This window comes from Cynara cardunculus, assembly GCF_001531365.2.
Source record: "Cynara cardunculus var. scolymus isolate 2C chromosome LG 4, CcrdV1, whole genome shotgun sequence".
Taxonomy (NCBI): domain Eukaryota; kingdom Viridiplantae; phylum Streptophyta; class Magnoliopsida; order Asterales; family Asteraceae; genus Cynara; species Cynara cardunculus.
The window spans coordinates 2,311,492-2,327,086 of NC_037531.1; the positions used below are offsets into that span (position 1 = coordinate 2,311,492).

Sequence of the window (15,595 nt, forward strand, 5' to 3'; positions counted from 1 at the left end):
ATCCCTTGAGGTTTAATCATTACGTCACAATTCGAATAGGTGAAAACTTGGGGTCAACTTCTCACATATGACTGGTTCGATCCTTTAGGGCGACCGAAGGTTTACCTGATCATTAACGTTAAAGTCGCATAAAATTACTCGAGGTATGTATAAATTGTCAAAAAAAACCCGGATCGGAACCGAGTCTCTAATCATCCGCACATGCCACTACACTAGGACAATTCCACGAGATCAATACATAATTAACGGTTTCATTAGACCTAAGATGAAGAGTTAAATGTCATACAGGAAACAAAATGAACAACTTTCTATAGGCCATCGAATCACTGAGTTCAAACCACATAATTAACACAGTTTTTCTTTGGAACCTAAGATATCGAACCGAACCGAACCCATTTTAACAAACCCTGAGATCACGAGTTCGAACCACTAAACGAACCTGATCTTACCTCCAAGCTGAAGCAACGATCAACACTTTATCTTCCCACCCGAAATGGATCGCATTCGTCTCCACCTTCATCGTATACCGCTCGCTATACTCTTTTATCAGCTTCCGAATCGTATCATCGACGTTTCGAGTAATCGGGCACGGCCGAAACCCGGCCATCATCATTCTCGCCTTCCACTTGCCCGAAACTTCATACCGTTCGATCCTTTCTTCCCCTTCACAAGCGATTATGTTAACGATATCCCGAGCCAAACACTGTTTCTCAACGTTCACTCGTTCTTGGCTCTCTCGAGGAAGCGTAGCATCGAGAGAATCAAACATCGCGGAGTAATAACTGTACGCTTCGTGGAACCGATGCAAGAATGGAGCTGTATTTGTGTTCATATCTTGTTCGACAACGGTTACTAGTTTCGGGTTCAGGCTCTTCACCATTCGGAGGAGTTGATCTCTTTGATTCACGGTGGAAACGCTCTCATCTGGCATGTGGTGGAGCTGAAATGCAAAGTTAACGATCACTGCCTCCCCCTGGCGACAATTGAGTGTTTCCGGTTGGATCACCGCCGTATTTGCCGCCACGGCGTTGAATTCAAAGTCTAAATGATGCGATTTTGCCAGTTCCTTGAGCCTGAGCCCTATGTGGTTCAGCCCACCAATGGGACGTTGAACCGACTCTGGATCATCGACACCAGTTAACCGTAAACGGGGCTTTGGATTTTGCTTAGCCAGTGTTTGCAACAGGGTTATATATTGGCTCCCTTGATTAATATCAAAATCTATTATGTGCACCCTTTTTTCACCTACAAATGCCTCCAGAATGGCGCCGTTTGCCGCCATGAATCCGAACCGAAAACATGGGCAGACCTCGAAGAGCACTTGCATAGCAGAAAGCCGGTCCGTTGAAGGCGGTTCTTTGCATTTTAGAGCTTTGTACAGACCGTTGCCAGAGGTGGCCACACGGGCGGCAAGAGCTTCGACCATATAAGCTGAAATCCTCTGTGACGGTTCTCCGTCAATCGAAACTGTTTGCCGGAGCTCATTTATCATGTTCGATGCCTCCTCAATATTTCCTTCAGAGACTGCAATGGCACACTCAAAAAGCAACTCTTTAGGAGTAGTTGCATGAGCCCTTTGGGTATTCAAAGAGACTTCTTTGCTACTACTGATACTACTAACATAAGAATCATATGAAGACGATTCTTTTGGCGATTCATGAAGGTTATCATTGACGGAATAACCCCAGTCCCCTTCGATTTCCATGCTCCGACTAGGGTCAGAATCGTCATTTTCATTACCGTTGTCATCATCAAGAAGCACCTTTTCAAGTTCTTGAAGCTTTAATCTCATCTTATCTTCATCATAGCTTAATCCTTCGAAATTGTCACTTAACAAGTACTCGGGTTCAAGACTCGATTGAAAGGCGTTAAATGTGTCTTCTTGGGCAGGTAAAAGCTCGTAAGAGGATGTCAAACAGTTTCCGGAATTGTGTTCTTCGGTCGGGGAAACAAGAAAGTACTTAGCCGGATCATAGCTCTCATTACTGTAAGATTGTGTTGAAGAATAAACAATTTGATGTTCGTTGAATAGGGACGTTGGCATGCTCGTGCTTTCTTTGGTGCCATTCAACAAATAGAGCTTACGGTTCTCAAACGGTGATACGGATCGAATCATGGTTCACTTGCTCCGGAATCCGGGTTTGTTAACGACCGTCGGTTTCGTTATGAGCTGTTGTAAGAGATAGCAAGAAACAACAGGTTAACATAAAAGCAAATTGAGCATATTTAATGAAAACTTACTGCCTCATACCCGTTAACTACACAATAACTGCATCTTACTGGGTAAGAGTCGCTTACCCGGCCGAAAACATGATGTTTATCAACAATCTTACGATACCATTTTACTAACCAAGAATCTTACCCGGTCAGTGAGGGTGGTGACCCATACTGCGTAATCACTTACCCCCCCCCCCCCCAAAAAAAACCTCTACCGAGTCCATTCGGTTTGGTTATGTTTTATTAGAGTAACATAAACAACCTCTTCTTTGCATCTAAAGAGGTTGTCTCCGATGCTCTAATAAAGCCAAACCAAACGAGCACAGTATATTCCACCAGAGGTGCATTTTGAAGGATAAGATGTAAGCAGTACTGACCTATATACTTTTAAAAAGTAGAACGGTTGTTTTCGTGAAAACTTTCCTGCCAGTAAAATTTGCTGAACTTCTTAACTGGTAAGAAACCAAAACCAACCTTATGAAGAAAGATTAATCAAAAGATATGGAAAAGAAGATGAAAACAGGCCAAGTCATATGCATGTAATATAATAACCAAGACTAAGGTCCGTTTATCAAACACTTATCCTGCTTACCAAGTCATATTACCTTAGCGAATGAGTATATCAAAAACCAATAATCTTACCCAGTAAGAGCAAGGCAAAGACCGAGAGTCTTACCCGGTAAGTAAGGTCGACGACTCTTACCATGGTTAGCGCTTACCGGGTAAATTGTTACATAAGATGCCATTTTTGTTGAATAAAATCTTATCCGGTAAGTAAGTGATGGTGTAAAATTTTACTGGTAAACATTTATCGAATAAGTGTTTGGTAAACAGCTCCTGAAATGGATCTTGAATTCAAGAAACTCAAGCTTTACAATTGGATTTAGAGACTGATTTTAGTTCACAAACTAACATGAACAGATGCTAAAAATGGGCCATGGATTCCAAGACAACAATTCAACAAACTCAAGAATTAGAAATTGGATTTAGTTGTAAAAAGAAAAACTAACATGAACAGGATCTTGAATTTAAGACAACAATTCAAGAAACTCAAGCTCTGAAATTGGATTTAGGCACAAAAACTAAGTTGAAAATTTGGTCATATTTCCAATTCCAGTATGAACAAGAACAAGACATAAAGATCAAAATACCTGAATCAAACTTTGAAGAAGATGAACAATAAATCAGAGCATAGCAACAATAGCCTTAAATCAAGAAAACCCCCAGATCAGATTTGATCATGAATTCGTGTTTAGTTTTGAATGAAGAGAAATAGATGTTAGGGTTTGACCACTATCTTAAAAGCAGATAAGTCCTCCCCCACTATAATTTACGTCAAGTTTCGTAACTCAACAACAACCATCCATTAAAATACAAAAGCGAAACTTAATAAACAAATCAAAGATTCTCAGAAACCCAGTTGCGAAATTTACCTGCAAATGATTTCCTTGTTGGCTGAGAAAAAGGGTTTAACTTCGCCCATATGATTCTCTTTTATTTCCTTTTATCCCCTAAATTTTCTATTTACTTTTGACTAAATTACGTTTTTAGTCCCTGAGGTTAATCAAAAGTTTCTAATTTCATCCCTGTGGTTTTAAAAATTTGTTTTTCATCCCTATTATTGGCAATTCATTTCCATTTTCGTTTCATCTTGAGTCGAGAACACTGTTTTTAAGTATGAAGTAATAAAATAGAAATGAATTATAAACCGTAAAAACCAAAAAAACAATAGGGTTTAAATCATAAGAACTAGACAGGTAACGAATTTTAATTTTAAAATTATAAAGATGAAAATTGTAATTTTAAAATTATAAGGACAAAAATAAAAAAATTCAATAAATAATAAGGTCCAAAAATGTAAATTAGTCTTTACTTGTTGAAGAACAGGATTAAAAAAAGCAGAGAATGGTAGTTGCTGTTGGTCTACACGTTCGCCACCAACTTGTGTGTCTCACTTAAGTCTTCGATAGTATGATTTTTCTGGTCATTCACCACCGTCTTCTTTCAGTTGGGTTTACCATTTCCAAACAGGGGTTGTTTAATTTCATTTAGACCCCTCATCTTTCAGCCTACTAACATTTACATCCTTTTATTACCACAATGTATACATATATATATATATATACATATATATATATATATATATATATATTATATAGGGTTGGGTTCACGTGAGACCAGCCTGTTTTCGTGAGACCCGTGAGTCCATATTTTTGTTCACCATAGGGGGACTCACTGGAATAGTTCCGGCAAACACATTTTTACACGTAACCTTCACAGCAAAAACACTGTGAAGGTTTAAAAAAAGTCGAACCTTCACAGCAAAAACACTGTGAAGGTTTAAAAAAAGTCGAACCTTCACAGCAAAAACACTGTGAAGGTTTTAAAAAGTCACCTTCACAGCATTTTGCTGTGAAGTTTCAAGTGTAAAATGTTGGTCTCACGGGTCTCACGAAAACANCAAGTCTATATATATATATATATATATATATATATATATATATATATATATACTTGGGATCATGTGAGACCAAGAGTTTTTCGTGAGACTCGTAAGACCAATTCTCAACTCTTGGATTAGATCTACAATCTGAATATTCATAATCACAAAATTGTCACGAGACTTCTCAATAATCACAAAATTGTCACCGTACCACTTTAGACCACTAGATCATTAGCTTATAAAGTTGATCAATAAACATAAATTGGTCTCACGGGTCTCATGAAAAACTTTTGATCTCACGTGAACCCAACCCTATATATATACTAGGCGAATGATTGTGTGAGAAGAAGAGTTAAGATGAGAAGCGTAAAAAGGGATTTGAACCCTTGAACAACTTTAATCATAAACACATCTATGAATTGTTACGGGGATTTATCTGGTGCACCTCATCTCAACGCATTTCATCCTAATGTGCATCTAAGGATGAAGGTCATTTCATACGTTTTTCACCTTAACTCTACTTCTCACAGTAATCCAATCCATTTATACTATATTATAAAATATTTGATAAAAATTCTTAAAAAACTATTTTTTATGTATGAAGTACTGGTTATTGATGCATATTACTCAAAATTCAATATTACAAATAATTTTGCTTAAATATAACTTAGGGGCTATTTGGTAGTTACTGAATGGATTGGTACAAGATGAATAAGTGATCAGAATGATTAAGATGTTATCATGATGTAGTGAAAAATGAAATATAATTGTTTGGTAATTGTTTATAATGAAATTAAAACGCTAAATGGTTAAGGGAGACACATGATGCAAAATCGTTCAGTTGATTTTAGAACCATTAAGAGGCAGATTTTTTTTTTATCAAATAAGATTCACCTCTTAACAATTCAGCGGTTGCATCTTAATGGAACTATTAAGAAATAAACAAACAACTCTTTATTAAAGCTTCATTTTTTTAATTTTTTTAACTAACTGTAAATATAATTTATCAAATACGGATAAATATCTAATTTTAAATATAAAAAATCTAAAATATAATTAAAATCATAATTGAATTCTAACAGAATATCTAATTATCATCTTTATAAAAATTATATTATTAAACCAAAAAATAAATTACTTCATTGTTAAGCCTAAATTAAATTATAATAAAAAATTGAATTAGAAAATTACACAAAAAACGAGAATTGTTAAATAGTTAATATAATACTAATATCGATATACTTTTTTTAAATTCTTTATGATATCTTCAAATATATTTCATTCAAAAATAAAAAGAAATTATTGCATTCTCAAAACCACATAAAACCGTATTATATCGATTGAGACAATAAAATAAAACGAAATATTAGAATCAAGATGTATCTCGCTGCATTGCATGAATATACTTTTAGTCATCACTAATGTATAAGGATACTGATAAATTAATCGAGCATTTAACTGACTACTCAAGCTCACGTTTGGTAATACTGTGTTCGAGTCAATCTCGATTATTAAATCTCATTTTAACTTGATGTGTCGAACTTTATACAACCAATGTTTGATACCACTTGTTTGAAAGTTTTAAACTTTTTCAGTAAAATTTATTTTATTTCTTTAGTTAAAAATACCAAAAATAATCAATTTAAAAAAGACGGTGTTTTTAGTAATAGATTTATAAGAAACTCTAAACATGTTAAAAATATATATTAAGAATATGTTGTTATTTATGGTATTTGTTTAGGGTAAATTGTTGGGTGTCATTATTATAAATTTGATAATGACACCATCGCTAATGAACATTGAACATTTCGATTATCTATTGTTTTAAAACCGTTCATACTACGGGGTCGTTTATTAAACACTTTATTGGTAAGTGTTTAACGTATAAATTTCCTAATCGGATGAACATGAGAAGGGCAAAGAATCTTACTGGGTAAGAACGATGAGAAGGATGGAGAGTCTTACCCGGTAAGTGAGGATGACGACTCTTACCCAGATAAGCGCTTACCGAGTAAATTGTTGCATTCGATATGCTTTAATGTACTAAAATCTTACGCATCTAAATAAATTATAATGTTGACTTCTACTAGTAAGCGCTTACCGGGTAAGCATTTAGGTAAATGGCCCCTAAAGCTCGTTAACATTATTCGATCAATGTTCAACGCACTTGTATCTTCCCAAAAAACCAACTTACTGATATATTATATATATGGGTGGTTTCAAATACGAAACATGTAATTCTTATAAACCATTATATCAAGAAACAATTGAGATATTTATGTACAATTACCATGATTTATTAATTATGATTGATATATACACACACACACACGGACATACAGGGACGAAATCCGGTGGACAGTTAAGATTGATTAGACTAGATGGATGATTAAGATTAATTTGTAAAGTTTATGTTGATCCAAACTCTCTCAGTGATTTGATGATGACCCTACATACTTAGTGAAGTATATTTGTTCTATTTATGATCAGTTTTAGTGATTATCTCTGAGTTTGTTCAGCGATCGTTGAACATGTATCGTAAGCGTTTTAAAGAACAAGTATTCTCCAAAAAGAAAACTCACACCAAAGGAACCTTCAACAATGTCAAAGAAGTAGCTGAACACGACAATTCGTGATCTGAAGTGGATTCAGTGATAAAAGAATGTCTAAATCAAAGTATGAAATCTGACCAAGACTTGGAGAACAATGAAGAGCCTTTAGAGATAAATCAGTGTTAGTGATCAAATAAATCTTGCTCTACAAGATTAGTTTTTGTCTTATTCTATATGCACAAAATGACAACCTCATACCTCACACAGAAAGGTAAATGTACAGAGTTACTTTATTGACTCCAAACGTGTTTACCAACTTTGTGAAAGTCAACTGTTCATATGCGGCTAAAAGTCTGTATGTCTAAAGACAAAGGATAAGCTCTCCGCTAGAAGTTTGCCACATGGCTTGTACCCTTTGACTTGCATTAAATACAATGGGTATAAATAGTTGAGAAGACTCCTATTCCAAGTAACGCCTTCTTCTTCTTTTTCTTACTCTTCTTTTTCTTACTCTTCTTTCTTGTTCGTAATCCTCTTTGTGCTTTCCTATGTGTTTCCTAGATTGTTTAGATTAGGTTTTTACCTTATATATCTCCGCAATAATCTGTAGATTATGTATTGATCTTCTTTTATTAATAAAGGAATTTAAAAAGTGAAAATTTGTGTGTTTGTATTCAACCTCTCCCCCTAGAAACTGTTACCTTTGAAACTCTTGTAAATCCGTTTGGAACGAACAGTTTGTTAGAATTGCATGGTTTGTAAATGAAACGTCCCCTATATATATGCACACACACACCTTCAGCATTTCAAAGACAAAGCTAAATAGAAGTCGGTTGAATGCTGAAGCAATTTAGCGAGAACACTTAGCTTAAAGCAGATAGAAACTCTACTAGCTGAGGAGATTGACAAACACTGCTCACGCTAAACCTAAGAAATTGGTGGAACGCAGAAGTAGCTCAATGAAGGTATCTAGCTAAAGAGAAGACCAACTAGCATTTCTACTAGTTTTGAAGATTAGCAAACACCCTTCATTGAAGCTAAACAAAATTGAAGACTTGGTCTTCAAGTAATCACTCAGACACTCACCTATTACATTCATTTTGCAAACCATACTTTGTAGGTTAGATAAAGTATGTTTGTATTTCGACATTCTTGTTCCCTTTACAAAAAGATGTCTACACCATACAATGGCGTATGAGGCATGATGCTACAACATGTTCAAGGACAAACACATGCATTTCATAAAATAGAAACTATGTCACTATGATTCCGGGCAAATGCAAGTAGCCACATTCAATGCAAACTCTATTGTAGATATTATGGTATGTCGGTTGACTTCAGTTAGTGTGAATTTGTACATGGAAAATGAGTAATTCAAGTAAAAGAAAGCTTAATCATGAAAAAAAAGAAGTGAATTACTTGATCAAGTGAAGCTTAATAATGGGGGGTTAACGTGGCGTTTGAGACACGCCTTACGCGCCTTTCAGAACCATGACTGAAATAATAGAAGGGTGGATTATGACATGTTTTCTGTAGTATAAGGGTCTAGGTAAAACTACAAAATAAAATAAGGGACCTAAGTGTAATTATTAGTAATTTAAGTTACATCTAGAACAATGAAATGTCAAACGTATGATATTAGGTCAGCATGCGCCCTCCTTTCACTTATTTTTCTAGTCTACTTGATTAACAATTACTTGTCTTTAAACCCTTTTGAATAATTAATTATTGAAGCTTTTTATTTTCAATGATTATATTCTTGAATTTTTTTAAATAAATAAATTAAATAAATTTTTTAAAATTGGTTATTTACATCCTTTAATCGGCTATGAATGCTTTAAGGTAAAAGAAACTTAAATCAATTTTATCATTCTTAAAAACGCTATGTCATATAAATCGCTGCCGCTCGTCGTCCCTTCGTCGACTCTCCATTAAACGTCACTGTCCCGTGTATTCGTTCTCCCTCTTTTTGATCTTTTTTTTGTTTTTTAAAAAGGAGATAGATGACAGGGGTCAACGGTAGTGTTGAGCAGTAATGGAGAGCGGATCACGATATAGCGACAAGGGTCGTGCCTTGTCGCGAGAGGGAATGATGCAGTTGGACGCGAGAGGTTTGAATGACGTAGGTTTGAGAATGTTGAAGCTGATTTATGTTTTTTTTAACTTTGAAACCTTTATCAATAACTTTTTTTGTGTTAAAAGAATATATGTAACAAAAGTATTAAAATACGATTGTTTATTTATTTAAAAAATATTTATGATTTAATTATTTAAAATGTAAAAATTCAATAATTTGTTCGTATGACGTTTGTTAAAATAATTGTTGGGATAAAGATAAGGCATGAAAATAGGAATATATGATTTTTTTATTTTTTAGTATAATTTAAATCAAGTAGATTATGGATTTGGTTGCTATGGTTTATTGGTTTTTACGCAAAATGGTCCCTAGACTTTATTTATTATGGATTTGGTGTCCGTGGTATGCATTTGTATTAGATTTGGTCCTTCAGCGTAACGACCGTCTATCACGTCCGTTGAAGTGGAGACTGTAAGGGTCTTTTTTCCATTTTTCTTTACTTGCCATTTTTTAAGTTAATCCTTTTAAATCAAGGACCCAAATATTGAAACTTGAAGAGCAAAGATAAACTTCGTTATATTATATTTTAAATTACACATAAATATAATTATATGATATATATATATATATATATATATACACACACATGTATCACAAGCATCCATTCGTTCCCACTCTTCACCCTTGCCACCATAAACCTTCCAGCCGACAACGACCACAAACCCACCGCCACCTTCTTTTTCAGATATCAACTCCGCCATTTCTTGCAACCCGATCATCCATAACCTAACCAATGAAACAAAACCATTCTCCAAGGAGCAACCTGCAGTTTACTACGGTCATCTTCTCCGGAGTAAAACACACAGACACACCCTTTGTCAACGCACCCCACCATTGTAACCCACCCACCACCGCCACAATTGTTTTGAGGGAAGAAGGAGAGGAGGAAAGGGTGTTTTGAACATGTATGTGAAATGGTTTCATCGGAGTTCACCAGAAAAATGTCGAGATGAAAGAGTGGGAGGGAGAAAATGTCGGTGAATTGGTCTCTGTGAAACTTGAACCCAACATGAACTAACCTCGTGACCAAATCTATAAAAAAAACACAAGGGACCAAAATTGCAGGTTTGATTGAAGCAGTGGGGGATGGAATCGTCAATCGGAGCATGGTGGAGGAGGGTTGTGGGAGGGTCATCATAAGGACCTAAATTGCAGGATTGAAGGAGGGATGGAAGTAGGAGAAAGGGAAGGGGAAGAGGGTGACCTGGGTGGGGGGAGGACGGGGAGGATGGTGGTGCAAGAAAGGGGAGAGTGTTCATTGGGAAATTGGGGTTTTGTAGAAAAATGGGATGTCGTCGGAAAATGGGCTTCACCTATAGGTCAACGGTAGGGACGAAGGGTAGGAGGCAAATATTGTTCTTGTTTGTGTTTGGCCCTTCAAGTTTTATTATATACATTTTCCTTCCAAATATAAAAATGTTAATTAAAAAGGGTTTAAAAAAAAAGAAAATACAAAAAGACCCTTATGCCCTCGATTTTAACAAACGTAGCAGACGGTAGTTAGACTGAAGGACCAAATCTAACAGAAAGTGCATACCACAGACACTAAATTCATAATAAATAAAGTCTAGGGACCGTTTTCATAAAAATCAGAAAACCACAGGGACCAGATCCATAATTTACATTTTATATGGTTTTAGTGATTTAGAAATAAATTAATAAACATCACTTTATTTTTACTTGACTAATTATCAACTAATCAATGACATATTCTAATTTTCTTAAAATCAAAATAATGAAAAGAAAGTGGGTTGAAATGCCATTGAGGCTTTATTTATTTTTTCTTTCATTTTTAATACAATAACCTATTTTATTATATAAGTTATTAAAATGGGCAAGTGGTATACTATTATTATGATGTAGAGTAAACTTTAACCTTAATCTCGAAGACTTTTTAGTGAAAAATCTAAAAATGATACCTGAATTTTAACAAGTTTAGATAGCATTCTTTTGGTTTTTATTTCATTCTCAAAGTGGTCTCTCGTCACTAAATCGATTTGTTTTCTTTATTAGAAGGAAGGACATTTTCATCTATTTCATCTTTTTTGTCTCTTTCCTATTTTTATAACAAACTTCAAACTATAGAGACTAACTTTATAATTAACTCATATATATATATATATATATATATATATATATATATATATAGGGTATATTTCAAATACAACCATGTCCATTTGTACAACCAATGCAACCCAATTAATTGAGATATTTATAGAAATGATGAGAGTTYATTTATTATGATTTGAATATTTATGRAAGATGAATAKRGTTCATTAATTATGATCAATACTTTATWTTAGGAAACAATCAAAACTTYTATGAAATCACTTATTCATCAAATTAAATGGACGGTTGAGATTGGGTTATATTGGTTGTACAAATGTTAAGGGTTGTATAATAACCAACCTCTCTCTCTCTCTCTGTGTCTCTCTCTCTCTCTCTCTCTCTCTATATATATATATATATATATGGAGAGAGAGAGGGGGATTGGGTTCACTTGAGACCAAAGGTTTTTCATGAGACCCGTAAGACCAATTCTCAACCCTTGGATTAGATCTACAATCTGAACATTTGTAAACGCCACGAGACTTCTCAATAATCACAAAATTGTCACTGTGCAACTTTAGACCATTAGTTCATTAACTTATAAAGTTGATCAATGAATATAAATTGGTATTACGTGTCTCACGAAAAACCTTTGGTCTCACGTGAACTCAACCCTATATTATATATATATATATATATATATATATAGGAGCCTAATCAAATGAGAACTAATTAGTTTGTGGTAACTGTGAGGTCCAATATAAGCCAATCATTTTATGATATTAATTGTATTACCTTAATTAATAGGTGAAGGACGTTTTAGTAAAATGATTAATTATAATTTAAATATTTTTCTTATTTAATAGTTATCTAATTCGGTTTCCTTAATTATAGTCGTGTAACACATTGTGGTTGTGTGTGGCCTAAAACTCAGATCACATCTATTATCAACACATGTTCAAAACGTTATCACAGTGGTATCACACGGTGTAACACAATTGGTTTTCTATTTTACTGTTATAAATTCTTGGGTATCACAGCGTGTATTATATTTGTTTTCTGTTTTACTGTTAGAAATTCTTGGTCGAAGAGAGAGAGAGAGGGGAGAGAGGAGAGAGATTTTAAAAGACTAATTTACCTCTATATATTATCAGTAAATTTAAATTATTTGAAAATTAATGAATAATTACCAAAATTAATATGTTTAATAATAACCATTGATTATTAATAATGTGTGGTTGAGATTGGATCACAAATTTATCACAAACAATCAAGTTCTCCCTTGATTTGACCCATATATATATATATATATATATATATATATAGAGAGAGAGAGAGAGAGAGAGAGAGTGTGTGTGTGTGTGTGTCTGGTTCAAATGTTAACCAAGTTTATTATGTTAACTCTGTTAACCATTTTCAATCAATGACAATCCATCTTATATAAAAGTTCATATTCATCTTATAATTTAATGACAAGGGTAAATATATAATTTTCTTTTTTATGTAACTCCCGTATCATTAACTGGGAGTTACAAAATCAAAAAATCTCATGATTTTTGTTAATTTATTATTGATCTTGTTTTTTTTATAATATTTATTTTTCTATCTATAATGTTTTTGAATTTGTGATTGGTAGAGGAGACCCGGTAGTAAAGTTTTCGGTATCGTTCAAGCTATTATGGACAAACTCATTGTTCATAATGAAGGAACTATTGTTCACAAATGTTCATATTGTGTTCATATCTACACTAGCTGCATATCTCAACATTGGCTCGCTCCTGAATGTGTTTATAATGAAGGAACTATTATTCACAAGTTGTTCATATTGTGTTCATATGTACACTAGTTGTATATCTCAACACTGACTCGTTCGTAAATGTGTTCATTATGAAGGAATTATTATTCACAAGTGTTCATATTGTTTTCATATGTACACTAGCTGCATATCTCAATATTGGTTCACTCCTGAATGTGTTCATAATGAATGAACTATTGTTTACAAGTGTTCATATTGTTTTCATATGTACACTAGCTGCATATCTCAACATTGGCTCGCTTCTGAATGTGTTCATAATGAAGGAACTATTGTTTACAAGTTTTTCATATTGTGTTCATACATGTTTTATTTATTTATTTTCTTTTGTGTAACAGCTATACTTATTATGTTCATATTGTGTTCATAAATGTCATGCTATCCAAGTTCATATATATGTCAATTGTTGTTCGTATTTGACACAATGGTTCATATATATATATATATATATATATAAATGTGTTCATATGTTTTTTACATTAACAAAAATCATGGATTTTTTGATTTTGTAACTCTCAATTAATGATATGTGAGTTACATAAAAAAGCAAATGACATAAATACCCTTTTTCCACTTAGTTCACATATGTTTGTGAAATTGTAAATTTAAAAAATTAAAATTTTAATATGATAAATCACAACTGTTTATTGTAATAATCAATGGCCAAGATTGGTTGACAAAGTTAACATACTAAACTCGCCTCTTTCTCTCTCTGTAATATATATATATATATATATATATATATTACAAAGAGAGAAAGACGAGTTATATTGCAAACCGCCTGTTTCATGAAAACTACGCAAACCACTTTCAACCAATAGGAAAATTTCGTTTTTTATTCTTTATTTTTAATGAATAAGGATATAATGTCATTTTACTGTATAATGATTAATTTTGGTAATGTTTTAATTGTTTTTAAATATGAAAACATAAATATAAAATTATTACTATTAATAGTGTATATTATTTTATTAAATTATATTCCTAAAATATGAATTGTAAAACTATACTACTAAAATCAATTTGATTAAAAATAATTAACAGTCTAATCATGTTTCTATAACCGTTAATGAAATAGCTTCATATATGGTTCACAACATCATGTCAAATGATCCATCTTTCATTGTTGGTGACAAGAAGTCATGTGAATTCATTTAAGAAATGGTGAAACAGTTTTATATAGTGCATAATAGGTGTAAACCAATTGAGTTTATATTTTTTTTATCAAATTAAAAATACTACATCAATTACAAAGTCTATTTGTAATAGTTTATTTGTTATGAAATTATTTATTTCAGTGTTATAGTAACAGAAGAATCGATATTTTTTTTTTCAATTCACAAGTAATTACTGATTTATTAATAATATAGTTGTGATATTTTCCAGATTTTGAGTATATTGTTTTGTTTCCATTCGTAAAACAAATGTCATTAATGAAATCATGTTATATAGTTTTCAACATTTTTTTCCCCGAAATGAAACGAATTTTGTGACACCCCCAAACACCACATTTGCATATAACACATATTTTATTTAAAAGAAATACAGTTTACACCACAATGGTCCCGCTAGCACAAGGATTCTTATATGTACAAAATTTACATATGAAAAAAATTTCAAAGTAAAATCCCTGCACTAACACATGTACAACAACATGTATTTTCAAAATAAACAATCATCATGCTGATCTTCAAAAGCAGATATCACATAAGGAAAATAATTACATTTTCCCATTCCCCTTAATAACCCTTAACCCTGCAGTTCCTGCATTGCACATTTTTGAAACACAAAATGAGAGTTAGACCAGAAGGGTCTAGCAAGTAAATCCCTTCTTTGCATATGCAAGGTGACAAACACCAAAATCTGATAAAACAACTTTTACACAGGAATATTTGCATTTCAGCAAAATAATGCAATTCAACAAGATGATCAAAATTAAACCATTAGTTAACTTCATTTCATAAATCAAATGCACCTTTCTACAACCTAGAGCTCAAAATAAAACTCTCAGCTTAATGGGCTAGAGCTCCTCTGGCTCAACAGACCAGAGCCCCTCTGGTTCAATGGACCAGAGCCCCTCTCCCTGCCTTACCAACCAAAGCCTCTGTATCTAAGTGAACAATGACCAACCAGAGGTCCTCTGGACCAAATAAAATCTTTGGTCCAAAAGAACAAAACATAATTTAAAGGATGACAGAACTAGAATCAGAACTCCTCTGACTCTTAAATTTTATTTATATATATTTTTGAAGAAAGATAATTTTAAAGAATAAAACACATAACTAAGATACAGAGCTTCTGTATGAAAACATACAAAGCTTTTGATTTATAAAATTCCCAAAGTATTTAAAACCTCTTCTATATAACCAAAGGTCCTTTGGTCC

General features: G+C 33.2%; 1 protein-coding gene across 5 annotated transcripts; it reads right to left on the bottom strand.

Annotated features, from left to right (window-relative positions):
- Positions 1–228: 228 nt before the first annotated feature.
- On the bottom strand, positions 229–3,669 carry LOC112511615 (scarecrow-like protein 1). Of its 5 annotated transcripts, none has more exons than XM_025117306.1 (3): positions 3,651–3,669; positions 2,595–2,669; positions 229–2,170 (listed from the first exon to the last, which is right to left on the bottom strand). In XM_025117306.1, the coding sequence occupies exon 3, from the start codon at positions 2,114–2,116 to the stop codon at positions 446–448; it is 1,671 nt and encodes a 556-aa protein (XP_024973074.1). In that variant the 5' UTR covers positions 2,117–2,170; positions 2,595–2,669; positions 3,651–3,669; the 3' UTR covers positions 229–445. The 5 variants fall into 5 exon arrangements, with proteins under 5 accessions (XP_024973074.1, XP_024973072.1, XP_024973076.1 ...); XM_025117304.1 differs by lacking the exon at positions 3,651–3,669 and adding an exon at positions 3,369–3,637; XM_025117308.1 differs by lacking the exon at positions 2,595–2,669 and having other exon boundaries at positions 3,651–3,667.
- Positions 3,670–15,595: the final 11,926 nt, after the last annotated feature.